The sequence below is a fragment of the Amphiprion ocellaris genome, chromosome 9, assembly GCF_022539595.1.
Source record: "Amphiprion ocellaris isolate individual 3 ecotype Okinawa chromosome 9, ASM2253959v1, whole genome shotgun sequence".
NCBI classification, from domain to species: Eukaryota; Metazoa; Chordata; class Actinopteri; family Pomacentridae; genus Amphiprion; species Amphiprion ocellaris.
Window position 1 is genome coordinate 17,207,641 of NC_072774.1, and position 15,629 is coordinate 17,223,269.

Sequence of the window (15,629 nt, forward strand, 5' to 3'; positions counted from 1 at the left end):
AGTATTCAAATACCTACCTTCAGTTTTTCTTAATCAAGAAACACCATCGTGACTTCTTGACTATCAGTAAAATTACTGCTGTTATTCCATTTAACAGCTTGTGGAAATCAATGGAATTACTTTTCTGCAATCCTGCAACACTCAGTTCTTCTGTAGTTCTGCATTGCTAATTATGAAGTTGAATACATTCTTACTAATCTTTGCAAATTAGAGAGCCCAAAAGTGAAAAAAAGTGACTTTTTCATACTCACAAATTCTAATACTGTGGTAAGTCCTTAGTGGTCTAAATAGGCATATAGCATTTTAATCAAAGGAATGTAAGAGGAAACTGTTTATATAGTATTGTCTGTGCTCTTTGGGCTTGTTTTCATGAACTTTGCCACTGGAGTTGTAGTAATACTGTATAAAACAGAATATATGAAAGATCTTGTATTTGTCCTCCTTGTTATCTGTGTAGTTTCTCATTCATCCAGGTCATGGTTATCCAAAGTTGTTTAAATCAATCCAACTGGACTTTCAGAAGGTTCCTTGAAGACGTTTCACCTCTCATCCAAGAGGCTTCTTCAGTTGTCAGAAAGAAAGAAAGAAAATATTTAGATAGGAAGGTAAGAAAGGAGGAAGAGGAGGAGAAAAAAGAAGAGGGAGGAACTCTCGAGGAAATGCATCTGTGTGGTATCTAACGAAATGTCTCATTTGGTTGCAGCCAAGCAGAATGCCTCCTCCTTCTCATTTTCTTCATGCATTCCTTCTGCTTCTCTCTTTCTCTGTCTACTTCATCTCTCCTCTTACTTCAAGTGTTTCTCTTCTATTTTGACCTTTTTTGTCCTTTTTTCTTCAATCTCTTCTCCTTGCTTCATCAACTCCTCCCCCTGCATCCTACTTTCCTCTCTCATTCCTTCCCTCTATCGATATATAAATCTTTTTCTCCTTCTCTTCATCTCTAGCATCTTTGTTTTCCTTAATTTTCCATCGTTTGCTCTTTTTTTGCATCACCATCCTTATTTATATCTTGCCCTCTTGCTGTATGCTGTCATTTTCTCCATCCATCCATCATATTTTTTCTCTTCCTCACTTCCCCTTTTTCTTTTCTTCCTCTGCTTTGTCTGTCTCCTTGGTTTCTTGACTCTGGATTTTACCCTTTTCCCATGTCCATCCCTTGTTTCTTGTTCTTCTCCCTCCCTCTTTTGTCTCTTTTTCCATTTGTCAGTCTCTTGAACAAAATTGCCAGTGCTGTCTGTCTGGATTCTATTTTCACATGCCCCCCATATTCTCAGTCCTCTGTTTGTTTTACCAGAATCTGTCGTACAACAATAAAGCCAGCCTCACACCAGCTTCCTGCTCTCGTAACCAAGATATTCTATATAGTACTCGAAAGTGTTTCTTTAGCCTTATCCCACCACAAAACTATTTCCAGCACCACAAAGAAGATTTTTAGACATACACTACCAGTCACACGTTTGGACGCACCTTCTCATGTAATGGTTTTTCTTTATTTTCGTGACTATTTACATTGTAGATTCTCACTGAAGGCATCAAAACCATGAATGATAACCATTTCAGGTGACTACCTCATGAAGCTCATGAAGTGAATGCCAAGAGTGTGCAAAGCAGTAATCAAAGCAAAGGGTGGCTATTTTGAAGAATCCAAAATATAAAACTAAAAATACTTTGACTTATTTCTCACTTTTTGGTTTACTACATAATTGCATATGTGTTCATTCATAGTTTTGATGCATTCAGTGAGAATCTACAATGTAAATAGTCATGAAAAAAGAATACCATTAAATGAGAAGGTGTGTCCAAATTTTTGACTGGTAGTGTGTGTTCTTAGCTGAAATTGCTCTGGGTGATGTAAAGAAGCACTAAAGAGAACTTAGAAATGTTTCCAGTCTCTATTTTTTTTCTCAGAGCTTCATAGAGTTTTATTTCCCCAGGTGCTGTTTTTATATATAACATATAAAATATAACATAACATATGGGTTTTTGAATCATTGTGGTTCCATATGACTGGCACCCCAACCAGACAACTTGGACCAAACCTTCTCTCCACCCGGACCTCGTAACCCCTGGAATAATATCCATATTGGATATTTCTGTGCCTTTAAGGCCACATTCAGAACAACTTTGACTGTGGACATTCCTGGTGGTTTGCTTTTTCTTGTGAACAACATATTTCTACTATTTACATTGCGATCTGTGTGACTAAAGATGGAATAGCTTCCTCTGTGATGACTTTCCAAAGTTGTAAAATCCTGTCAAGGAGCATTAGAAACCACTGTGCAGTGTTTTGGCATCTCTTAAGCTTTTAAAACGTTTAATCTCTTCCGCTAACTGTACTTCCTGGATCATATTTCAAGTCTCACTGGTACCTGAAGCAACACACAACCATGACTTAGCTGCCACCTTTAAAACAACGCGCGGCTGATGTCTTTTATATGCCTAACCACACCTTAATCATAGTTTATTTTCCATAACCACAATCTCTCTCCAGCTTTAACTACCACTTAATACCAGACTTAATACCAGACTTAGCAGATCCAGTGCCCAAACACTGTGGAGAACAGTTTTTTATTATTTTTGTCTGGCAACAAAGTTGCTTTATCAGGTGTCTTTAGTCCCTTGGTTCATTTTTCCATTCTCCCCCGTCCATTTCTGGGTCATTTTGGCCCTAAATTACATGGAGAAAATATTGCTACACCACATAAAAATATACTTAAAGAATTTTCACTTCACAATCATACATCTAGTGTGAACTATATTAGGAACTGACACTGTCATAAGTTTGCTGCAGGCGTTGAACAATTTGATGACTTAAAAGAGAATTTAATCTTATACAGTCAATTACTGCACCGGCCATATTTTTAATTGAACTCAAAGCACTTTACTTAAATTCTCCTTTTATCCTCTTGCTCTCCATTCATACCCAGGTTTTAGACCATATTAAGGCCTGTGATTGTCGGTAAGAAAGTGTTTACAGTAATTGCTCATATATGAAGTTGATTACACTCAGTAATTGCACAGTAAAAAACAAAAAAAGCTGCACTGTACCAAATCCAGTCCTTGTGATATTTTTTCAGAAAATGGATACCACTGACTTGGTTAAGGGAAGTGATCGTGTGGTTGATGTTTCCCCTGGAGACTGGCTGTATGACTTTGTTCTCACAGAGCCGTAACTCCGGCTCCTCAAATGACTTTCCCAGTCTGGATGAGGATGTCAGGACTGAGGGATTGCTTTCTGAACCTTTACCTGTCTCTTTGGGAGTCCTCCAAGGTTGTGTGCTGGACTCGGGAACATTTTATCCATGGCTGTCCAATAATGTTGCAATCACACCTGGGATTTCCCCCTTGTCAGACTTAATATTCCTGATGCAGTCCGCGGGCTGTTTAAGGATATGAGACTTAGGAGACTTAATAAGAGAAAAGGAAAATATTTCAACCATCTGTGTGTGTCTTTGTCAAAGCAACAACAGTGGCACAGTGAGGCTACACAGTTTGATAAATTACAGTGCACACATAGCCACTTTTAAATGTCAGTAGTTTATATGGGGACTTCAATTTCCAAGACACCATCTTTTAAAGTAATGAAAACAGAGAAACATAGAATTTAGATATACCGCTGTCTGGCACATCAGTAGTCACCTTAGCTTTGTGGATACTTTCCTCGACTGATATTCCTCTGCCCCCTCCACAAATATGAATGAATAGTTCCAATACTTATTGTTTTGATCATTACATGAGTAATCTGATTTCAGTAAATATAAAAAGCAACAAATCTCACTTTGGCGTTAGTGGTTTGAAATTAAAACACCATGTAAAGTACACTACAAAGTCCATGCTGGGATAGCATCGGTAGTTTGTTCACTGATTGGAGCTCTTATATAGCCACAAAGCAAAACTGTCACTATGACAATGGTTTGCTAAAACTTCACACAGCTTTCCTTTTTGCTCCCATAAACACATTTCTCTTGAAACGCTAAAAAAGTATAACCTCTCTTTGCTTAGCATTTACCTCAACATACACCACTTGTAAGAGTAACGAATGCACATGGACCCAAAGTTTTCCTTTTTTAAAAAGCAACACATGTTCACTAACATAAGCTGCTCTAGTCTTCAAAGATCAGTGAATAACACAAACCCTCTCTTGTTTCTGGGTACAGAAAACAAACGTCGCTCCTATTTCTGCATTAGTGGGAACTTTGTCTTAATTTATCGCTCTGGCCTTGGTCCAAACCCGCTCCGCTCCACCTTTCTTTGCTTCCTTTCTTCTCGTTCAGGAGGATGAATGTCTGCAGTTTAGGTTTAAAGACATTTAATTTTCCTCCACAGCATGTGGAACGTATGTGTCAGTGAGCGCGTGCATGAGCGTGCCAAGTTTCCACAGAAACCTGCAGTTATTTCATTCCAAGTATTTGATAACCTGGAGAGGTATTGTCGTACAAATAGGTCACCCACCTCCCATCTCTCCTCCTCCTCCTCTCTCATTTTTTTCCCTCCTTCCAAACCCTTTTTTCTTCCACTGTCTTCTCTTTCCTTCGTTCTTATCTCTGCTCGTTCTTCGTCTTTCCACTCATCTTGTTTTGTGTCTCTAATATCTGCCTTATCCTCTGTCATCATCTCATCTCCTTGACCTTTAAGGACTCCTCTCTCTCTCTCTCTCTCTCTTTCTGTCTCTCTGTCTGCCTCTCTTTCTCTCTTTCCCTGTCTCTGTCTGTATCTCTCTGTCATCATCATTACAGGCTTGATTACCTGTCATTATGGCTCATTAGGGGCCTATCAGCATGGCGGCAGGCAGGGGGGAGCAGGGAGGGTGGGAGGTTTGGAGGGTAGAGAGGGTACCTGTCAACATACCCTCACCCACCCTCCCACACTCCTCACCCACCCAGCACACACACACACACACACACACACACACACTCCTCTTCTTCAGACCTACCCATCCAGACTAGCACTGACTGTGGTTTCATTGGTTTGCATTTGGATGAGTTAGCTAAAGTTGATGTGTGAAAGAGTGAGAGAGATGTCAGATCTGTTATCTCAGCCCGAGACAGCCAAAACGGAGAAAATTACATCAAGAGACTTCTCATCTCCTCTGTGCCATTGTTACCATGTGTGTTTATGTGTGTTGGTCCCTTTTGTTTCTGCACATTTTATTGTTGCCTTGCTCTTTTATAAATGTCAAGAAAATTGTTAAAGCATCAAGACTTAAGGCTAATAATTGTCCATTAAATCTTTTCTGCCTTGTCTCCCCACCATCTTTATATCCCCTTCTTGTCTTTTCTTTTTCTGTCCCTGCTTATGCTCCTTTTCTCCCTTAGTTCCATCCCACTCTGGGGCTCTTTTAATTATTTTTATTTTAGCTTGTGTGTTTCACTTCCTACAGGTTTCATTCATTTTTCCACCTTACAGTCCCTCTCTTCTGTTCTCTTCACGTCTATTGTCTTTCCTCCTACCTTCTTTTTTTTGACCATGTCTTTCTTAGTGATTTATCATTCCTGCTTTGTCTCTTTCAGTGTTTTTTCTACAATCTAAAGTTAGGGTACCTGTTCATACTGATTATGTCTGCACAATGCTTCTTTTGACCTCTACGCAGCCCTATAGAGGATAAAGCAGTGTATAGATAACAGTGTATAGATACTGTTTGTTCGCTGGTTGGAACTCATTATGATGATGTCGCTGTGACTATACAACATACTTTCTTAACTCTGGATTATATACCAATATTAGGGGCTTGTGCATATTTTAATTCCATTCATCTTGATTTTTGTAAGGTTGTGCAATGATAATGAATAAAACTCTTTTAAATCTACACCCTAACTTGAGCCATGTTCAGTTTGTCTAATACACAAACAAAACCAAAACCTTTGAAACCAAAACTGATTAAATCATTAAGTGAAAGCACAATATCATATCCATCCATCATTGTCACTGCTTTGTACGCTATTTAAGCATTTCCTTCGCACTTGCATTCTGTCATCTCCTATCCCTCACCTCCTTGTTTTTTATGTAAGTTAAACTCAGCATCATAATGAAATGTTACTATGTGGACATTTTTGCTCACTCTCTTGTCTCACCCCTCACCTTCCTCCAGGGCTGGGAGGAGAGCTGCGACGCCGCCGTCTCACACCTCCTACGAAGTTGCTTGTCACGGAGCCCCAAGGACCAGGCCACATCTCTGGCTCAGACGGGAGGCCCAGTGCTGGGTCTTCCTCGTGACACTGCCCGCCTCAAGAAGCACATCACCTTGCTTTGCGATCGCATCAGCAAAGGAGGCCGACTCACCCTGGCCTCTGAGGCTAATGTCCAGGTCCCTGCCCAGGTCCAGAATCTTGCTGCTCCCGGTGAGTCAGGGAGGGGAAGGAAAAGGGAAGAGCAAAGGGAGGGATGGCTGGATGGAAAAAGCATTTGAGTGTTGGCTGGAGTTGAGAATGAAACTAAGAAGGAGATCTGGGAAGAATGGGTGTGATGAGTGATGCAACAATTGTTCACACAGTTCTTTAGACTTAAATAGACCTCTGGAGTAAGGGTGCATTTGTGTAGGTGTCTCCCTTAGATTGAAAGACTTAAAACTGTGTCCCTTTAATAATTGGACTCAACTGGGACGTGCTTAGTAAATAACAGACATGAGACTGATGCTCCTTGTTAAATGCATTCATGATTCTGAGCAATATTTTCTGCAGTGGAAAACTACAGCTAATACTATTGTACTTTCCCTGATAGATACAGGGTTCTAAATAGGACTTCAAGTTATTGTAAATGTGTTGTGACAATGCCCTTGTCAGAGAAAACCACACTGATCATTTGTTTTCATGCTTAAAGCGACCTGTTTTTGTTTTCCTGACCTCTTGTGGTCATCAAAATGACAACAATGAGGCAATGTTGTCATGATGTAGCTTCGCTAAAACTTCTGATGACAAGCTCTGGGTGGATGGTCGGCCATAAAAAAAATAACTTGCTTTGTCAGCACAGATCATGGTTAACATCTAGTCTCCTACCATGAGTTAACATTAGCTGTTTGTATTGTTGTTGTTGTTTTAATCCATCTTTCTAATTTTAACCATGCAGTTTTAGTTGCCTAAATTCCACTGAGACTCAAGTTACATGGTTACAGGAATTCATATATGGAGGTAGATTGTTCATTCTCCATTTAATAGTGAACTTTGGCATCTTTGCTGAAGAAGGAAAAAAAAAAAAAAAAAAATATATATATATATATATATATATATGTGTGTATGTGAAAGTAGAAATTTTCCTTTCTGCTAGTGTACACCACATGAAAGATTCAATGTCAGCAATGTACGTACTTAAAGTTCTGCAAGATTCTAATCATATCTGCCAGAGGTAACTTAATTGGAAAAACAGCTCAAGTGCTGAATAGCATTTGTAATGTTAAATTAAGCCCAGTTTCTTACTTAAGTCCCCTAGCTATAAACTGTGTCATATGCATACGTATTTTTTCATTATTTACCCCCGTATTTCATTGAATCAACACCTTAAGAAAAAAGAGCAGTGACGAAATGAGGTGAATGTGGGCGTGTTAGTGGACAGCCTCATATAAGCTGGTCCCTTGGTGCAGATTTTAGGCATCAGCAGGCAAAAACGTGAAGCCTATTCATAGTAAACCTTACTGTCAACACACAGACTCATATTTAAATGCATCTGTACACACACCCTAGAAAAAGAAACGCCCACAGATACACACACATATGCACAAAATAAATAAAAATAACTGCAGGTACACACTTATAACGCACATACACGTCTGTGTCAGATATACGATGCAGACACACTCATAAAAACTGGAACATGCACACACATATGGGTGTGCACAGTTGCATTTGCAAGGTAGACATTCATAGAATCATACATATACATGCACCTTACGGATCGTTTAGTCTTTGCTGAAGTTTATAGAGGTCGTTTTTGACAAGATCAATTACAGTCTGTCTCCTCCTCTCCTTCCTTTCTTGTACTTTCCCTCATTCTTCATCCTCCTTTTCCCTCATCTCCACTGTTGCTAGCATTTAAAACTCTAAACAAAAATAAGCTATTTTTTCAAAATCATATTGTACTAACATATAATCAACACCACTCCATTAGTAAGTTGCAGTATTTATTGCTTATTCTCAGTCCTGTTAAGCAGGATGGATAATTCCTAGATGTCTGCGTCTTTTTCTGGTCATTGGACTGGTTGGTGAACATGTGATCAAGCATTATCGGGAACAATATGGTGCTGCCAACATAAACACACACAGTAGCATGTTTGATTGTTTGTGTTTCCAGAGGCGTAACTAACTGAGCTTTTTGTCTGATCCACAACTCTTCGTCTGATGTTGCTTTAACGTAATAGGACAACATAATAGCAAAGGATTACTGTTGTTTGGCAGATTTGTTTTGCACATGCTAAGTTTTGGCCTTTTTCACAACCTTTATTTGATTCATTAGTAATTTAGTAATTATTATTACCACAGAAATTCACGAAAGGATTGGCTCAAGGTAAATACATGTATCACAATGCAATATATATTTATATTCTCCCACATGCTCAACAAGTTTTGTAGATAATGCTTTTGTTTTTGAGAACTGTTTCTATTTGCGCACGCATGTGTGTGTGTGTGTGTGTGTGTGTGTGTGTGTCTGTGAGTGAAAGAGAAGAGAGAGAAAGAGGTCTATAAAACTTTAAAGGCTTGTTTAAAAGTGATTATAGTGATTATAGTAATTCAACACAAAGTTCAGTGGAGCAGAACTGAATCAATTAATTAAGTGTGTGCGTGTGCGTGTGTGCACACGTGTGTGTGTGTCTGTGTGTGTGTGTGTGTGTGTGTGTGTGTGTGTGTGTGTGTGTGTGTGTGTGTGTGTGTGTGTGTGTGTGTGTGTGTGTGTGGCAAGAGTGTTTGTGTTTATGTTTCCTTGTCATGTCATGCGGTCTCTCTTTTCTCTTTTGGTCTGATGCCAAAATTCACACAGACTGAGACACCACACACACACACACACACACACACACACACACACCCACACACGCACACAGCATTGCAGTAAACACTCGTTTGTTAGCAGTCTCAGATGTTGCTTTTTCACTCGCCCGTAAACATACACACTTGTTTACATTTCGAAAAAAAACACCAACGGCGACCATTTCCCTCCAAAACCACAGAGACACACACACACACACACACACACACACACACACACACACACACACACACACACACACACACACACACACTCTCTCTCTCTCTCTCTCTCATTGGGATACCACACAAGTCTCACTTCACTGGTGAGGAGTGTGTATGTGTGTGTTAATGTGTTTATGTTAGTTTCCTGGAAATAAAAATCTTACGACACACACCCACTTCTAAAAACACTGTGAGAGTAACATTATTATCTTTCTTTGTCTGTCATCCAGAAGCTTAAAGAGAGAGAAGGATCATGTCTGGTTAATGACAAATAATGTATGGATCGATTTCTGGCTGAATGAAAAAGAAAAGCAGGTTGCTGTTTTTTATTTTCTTTTTGTAAAAGATTCAACTCTAAATCTTTTTATATTATGCAACATATATTAATCAGGTTAAGTCCCAATCAGAGTAAATCTCTGTTTGGACAATGGATAATAAATCATTGTTGGCTTTTTAACTGCTGGCAAATTACAGGAGCTGGTTCTGTGAAAGACTCTAAGTCTGCTAACATGAAAATGATTATCCCAGTTTTGTTCACATTTTGGATATGACCTTTAACATAATACATGGAAATCTGGTCAATAATATCCTATATACATGATAAATACTAGTATTCCATTTCCTAATAACTATATGATCTTTGCACTGGCAGTTGTAATGTTAAGTTACACAAACCAGCTATTTTGAACATTTAATCTAACTATCCTGTAACTGGGCCTCACTTGCGCCACAGTATTTTCAAGCAAACAAGCATGTAATGTGTTTACTATAGACATAGATTCAATAGTATCGTATAATGTCAGCTGTTTTTAATAATGTTAAAATGTAGACTGTAAAACTTGACATTAATTTGAGCAAAAGCACCTTTCCCATATATCAATAATTTAAGGTCATGTATTGAATAGTGGGCTGCACAGTGGCTGCACTGTCACCTTGCAGCTAGAAGATCCCCAGTTTGCACCCCATCCTGGGCCTGGGATCTTTCTGCATCCAGTTTACATGTTCTCCCTGTGCATGCGTGGGTTTTCTCCATGTTCCTCCCACAGTCCAAAAGCATGCTCAGGTTAATTGGGGAGTCTGAATTGTCCATAGGTGTGAATGTAATTTTGCTTGTTTGTTTCTGTGTATAGCCCTGTGATAGACTGGTGACCTGTCCAGGGTGTCCCCTGCCTTCACCCTAAGTCAGCTGGGGTAGATTCTAGTCCCCTCATGACCCTAATGAGGATTAAGCAGTGTATAGATAATGGATGGATGGATTTCGAATAGTGATAGACCAATTCATTGGTTAGCTGATTAAATGCTTGCTCTTATTTGTGTACATACTTCGGTATTTATTAGATTTTATTTGTGCAGATATATTATTTTATTCTGTATTGTGACATTTCATAAACGTGTCCCACTACGACCCATGCTGCTTCTGTAAGAGATTGGCGAATTCCATAGTATTTTCATGTACATAGATAATAAAGGCATCTTTCACCTTTTGAAACAATTAGCACTGATCAAATTCCTGCTCGGTATGGCAAGTTACCATTGATAACAGGGCTCCCCTCAGGTTAAGAGTCTGGATGCCATCCACGACAGCACTCTATCTTTTCAATCTTTTCAATGACACATCAGTAACATTACCTGATCTGCCTACTTCCACCTACGAAACATCCACCGCATCCGCCTCTCCCTCACCCGCCACACCATCACCATCCTTGTCCACAGCCTCGTCACTTCCCATCTAGACTATTGTAACTCACTCCTCTTTGGCCTCCCTCACAAATCCCTCCATAAACCTCAGCTGGTCCAGAATTCAGCTGCCCGTATCATCAGTCCGACCCCCTCCATCCACCACATCACTCCTGTCCTTCAACAGCTCCACTGGCTCCCTGTTCAGTTCTGCATTCAATACAAAATCCTCCTGTTACCATTCAAGGCCATTCATAACTTCGTCCCTCCATATGTGTCTGACCTCCTCCATGTTCCTACACCCTCCCGCTCCCTCATATCCTCCTCCTCTATTCACCTGTCTGTCCCCTCTGCCCATCTCACTACCATGGGGATCAGAGCATTCAGCCTCTCTGTACCACGTCTCTGGAATTCATTGCCACCCAATTGAGAAATATGGATTCATTCCTCCATTTCAGATCACAGCTAAAAACACATCTGTTCAAAACTGCATATTCCATCTGATGCCAATTGCCCTGTCTCTATTGTTTTTACTGTTTTTAATGAGTATTGTGTAGATAAGGAAATGTTTGTTTGTACAGTGTCCTTGAGTGCCAAGAAAGGCACTTTCAAATAAAATTCATTATTATTACTATTAATTTGTTTGGTTGGTCCACACTGGCTACTGGGACCTGACTAGTTACTACAGCTACAGGGTCCTTGGTGCAAAGTTGTGCTTTGAACAGATTACATACAATCTGCATCACACCGAACAGAGGAGACAAGACTTTGTTTTATTTGCCTTTGCTATTTTCTAAGTCAGTGGACCTGAGGTAGCATGTTAAGTATACTTTAATTTTAAAATTGATGGGGAACAGCCAAGTAGCAACTTCCAGTACCGAAAAATGAAGCCAAGGCACATGTGCAGTTCCTCAATTGGCCACTTGAGGTTTATTCCAAAAGGAAGTCACTCCCCATAGATCCCCATAATGAAATGCACAACTCTACACCAGAAATAGATATATCTACGGGCTGGTACAAAAAAAAATTGTCTATAGTTAAAAATAATTAACTATAGACAATAGTATATAGTAATGTCGTAACGTGTGGCGACTGTAATGGGGGTTACATTTTTCTACAAATCAACATTTACATTGTGTCAAGACTTACCGCTGGGGGCTTTGTCATCATTGGACAGTCCAGAGATGTTTGCCTGGCCCACTTGAACTTTCCTTGTGCTCTACCTCTTTGCTCATTTTTGGATTAGCCAGGTGTTAGGACAAGTTAGGCACTGCTAAGATGGAGACAGCAGAACCACAACACAGAGCTTCAAAATCACCCTTCAGGAAACCTATGGGTAGTGTCTCAGAGGTTTTATCAATCTTCACTTATAGTCTGTGGCAACAGCAAAGTGCACCGCCACCAACAAGTGGCAGATGTTCATTTGTCCTCAGTAATTTATTAATAACGTCCAAAAAGAAAACATCATAACATCGTTATATATTGGCCATCAGTCACCATACTCTATAAATATCTGCATCATCCAGTGAAAAACCTGTATTGGTTGACCACTAACTCTAAACAGTAATATATTGCAACTGGTATCATCATTATTACTGGTAGTTAAATCAAAGTTGTGTGGACTTTTTAGGTGATTGTCTTCATTACACAAACCTCTGTCTCACCCTGATGACATCATTCAGACCAACTTCAAGCTTCAACAGCTGCAATCTGTACACACACACACACACATACACACATGCACACACACATAACCAGACACACACCTGGTGAAATCAGGACTGTTTATCGTACGGTTCATTAGTCAGTGTGTTGTCAGCATAACTCTGAACCTCCCTCAACTAGGGAGGTGTGTATAGTGAGCTCCTCTCCCACCCACACACATATACACATTATATCTATCTAAATAAGTTAAATCAGTGAGTGCATGAGCAATACTTTCTCTTTGCAAAACCTTGTCCTGTCTCCCATCTGTGCTTAACTCCGGTCTGTTTATTCTGCTGCTTTCTCCTCTCCTTGAACCAGCAGTGAATCTTGTGTTTTAGTTCTTTTTTGGTTGTTGATCAGTTTCTGGTATATTGTTTATATTTTTCGGACGTTCGCTTCTGTGATTGTTTCTTTTCTTTTTCCATTTTTAATGTCGTGCCATATGTTGATTTCTGCTCTAATGCATTAAATCCTGCTGTATTTTCTGAATGTAATTCTTTCGTATGTCCTCAGTTTCTCTTTCCTCTCCTCTCCTATGCTAATGAAGTCAAAAGAGTTTGCTTATGTTAACAGTCCAGATGAAGCAAGTAGACACAGAGACTACACACACACACACACACACACACACACATCCTGTCATCCACACACATCCCTATAGTGTGTGTGTGTGTGTGTGTGTGTGTGTGTGTGTGTGTGTGTGTGTGTGTGTGTGTGTGTGTGTGTGTGTGTGTGTGTGTGTGTGTGTGTGTGTGTGTGTGTGTGTGTTGCAGTTATTTTCACAGTGTTCCACTGGTAGCTGTGGTTTGGGCCCTGCATCTATTTTAGATTTAAAGAGAGGGGAGAAGATGGGCTGCGTTTGTGTGCATGAGTGTGTGCACATATGTACGTATGTGTGTGTATGTGTAAGTTCAGAAGACACAGAGCAAAGGAAAATGCATGTAGTATGTGTAAGTGTAGGTCATGTCTTGTGTGTAATCCTGACCAGCTGTCTTTGTTCTCTCTCTGTGGTGTTTCCTAATTGAAGAGTTCTCCTCCAGAATGCTATATATGTCACAGTAGAGCTCTATTTTAAGACTGAATCAACCATTACCTGAAGTTCATCATTCAATATGTCTTAAGTGATTTTGTTTTTATAGTCTGGGAACAACAAGAATTGATTTTTGAGTTGCTGAGAATCATGATCTAAAAGTGATCATTTAAATAGTTTTGTATTCTTTGTAATTTCACTGCAATGGAAGATCTGTTGGGTTTTTTTTGATAGATAAATGCAAGTTATATGATGAATGTGTTAATGTGCCTTTGTAGCACTGAAAAGTGGTTTGCAGGTTCAGATTGAAAGCTAGACAAAAGATACCAGGTGTCTTGATTCACACAGCAGTTTTTAAAGGAATCACACTTGCTGGTTTTTGATGTGTGTTTTCAAAAGCATGTCAGTGTGGGTGTGCGTGTGTGCAAATTTGTGGGTCTAGCATACTGTATATGTGTGTGTGTGTGTGTGTGTGTGTGTGTGTGTACGAACATGTGTACATTGAGGGGGGCTTGAAAAAGCGTAAAGCCCACAGCCAAATTGCTGGTAACCACAGCAGTGCAGTGTCACCCCCATCTTCAAACCGCAGCCCAGAATAAAGCAGGAATGCACTGGTGTCTCCATACAGCAAACCAAGACAGAGCTGTCTATTGGAAGCCGCTTAACCCCTCAACCAAGCTGTCCAGAAGTGTTCCAAAACTGTCCCAAAGTGGCCCCAAACTGTCAAAAACTGGCCCAAATGGTCCCACACCATACCGCATTATTCCAAATTGTAACAAAATGGCTTGAACTTTCTTCAAGCTTTCCTCAAATTGTCACTGACTGACCTAAACTATCCCCATTTATATACAAACAGATCTGCAAATGTTCAAATTGCCTCAAGCTGCACATGGTTTCCGCATGTCCCAGACTGTCCACCCAAATACACGTGCAGGTGGCCTCTAAACCTCCAAAGCTGTCCAGAACTCGTCGCACACCTGCTGTCTTTTCGGATCCAGGAGTTGTGCAGACGGTGTGTAATAACAGAAACTTGAGGCTTCATGCTGACTTCACCAGGTGAAGGAGCCAACCGCGCTGCAGAATGTTATGACTTACTCTCAAGTTATGAAACAGAAAAAGTGCAGGTTTTACATCTCGTTCCCAGTGCAGGATCACTTTGCAGCAGTTGGAATCCATTCGGAGTTAATCATAGAATACTGTAACTGTTATTTCGACTGTTAATACTTCTTATGCTTACACTACATCTGTCATTACACCTACGGGTGGTGCAGTGATAACACAAGTTCTTGAGAGTTTGACACATTTTGAGTAGGTTTGAAGCACTTTCGATATAGTTAAAAGACAGTTTGGGACTATTATATAAAATAATCAAAATAAGCAGTACTTTCTGCTCTGAAAGGCTGAGGTCTTGTCCACTGAGGACGCTGATTATCAGCTTTCAAACCAGCCTAAATAAACCCTATATATCAAGCAGAGTTTGTTTTAACTCAACCAAACAGCTTAGATATGAATTTACAAATGCGCACTGCAGATATGGAATATTTTCATCACTTTGCGTTCAGCAAAAATTTACCAATAACAGATTATACATGTATCTTCCTCTTGTTTCCTCCTCATTTGTAGGGAATTTAAATAGGGACTGCATAACAGGTAGTGTGAGACAAATAAGGATTTTTTTTCTATTCCTAGTGTAAAAATACACACCTGCAAATGAACATACCATATGTCCCCTATAAACGAGGTGGCATATGGTATGCCCCTTCACTTAAAGGTGAGAGCACTGAGTCTGAATCTGATAACCTGTCTGGTGAGACAAATATAGATCTGACCACAGCCAAGAGAAACACATCCCAACTCTGACTAAGTGGTACAACACCTACTGTTTACAGAGAGAAAGAGGGAGAGGGAGGAATGTATGAGAGGTCAGCGGTGAGAAACGGTCTGTGTGTGATGTGAGTTTGTTTCAGACTGAGTTACTCGAGAGGTGGGCTATTTCCTTACCTGATGTTGATGTTAGAATGAGGTTAAAACACGTATGCACACAC

General features: G+C 39.9%; 1 protein-coding gene across 2 annotated transcripts in view; it reads left to right on the top strand.

Annotated features, from left to right (window-relative positions):
* Positions 1–15,629, top strand: part of bbs9 (Bardet-Biedl syndrome 9) — a 179,320-nt gene that overhangs the window by 101,251 nt on the left and 62,440 nt on the right. For both annotated transcript variants that reach the window (XM_035948795.2, XM_023271681.3), the window contains one exon: positions 6,089–6,338. In XM_035948795.2, the coding sequence (XP_035804688.1) occupies positions 6,089–6,338 (250 nt within the window). The remainder of the gene's footprint in view (positions 1–6,088; positions 6,339–15,629) is intronic.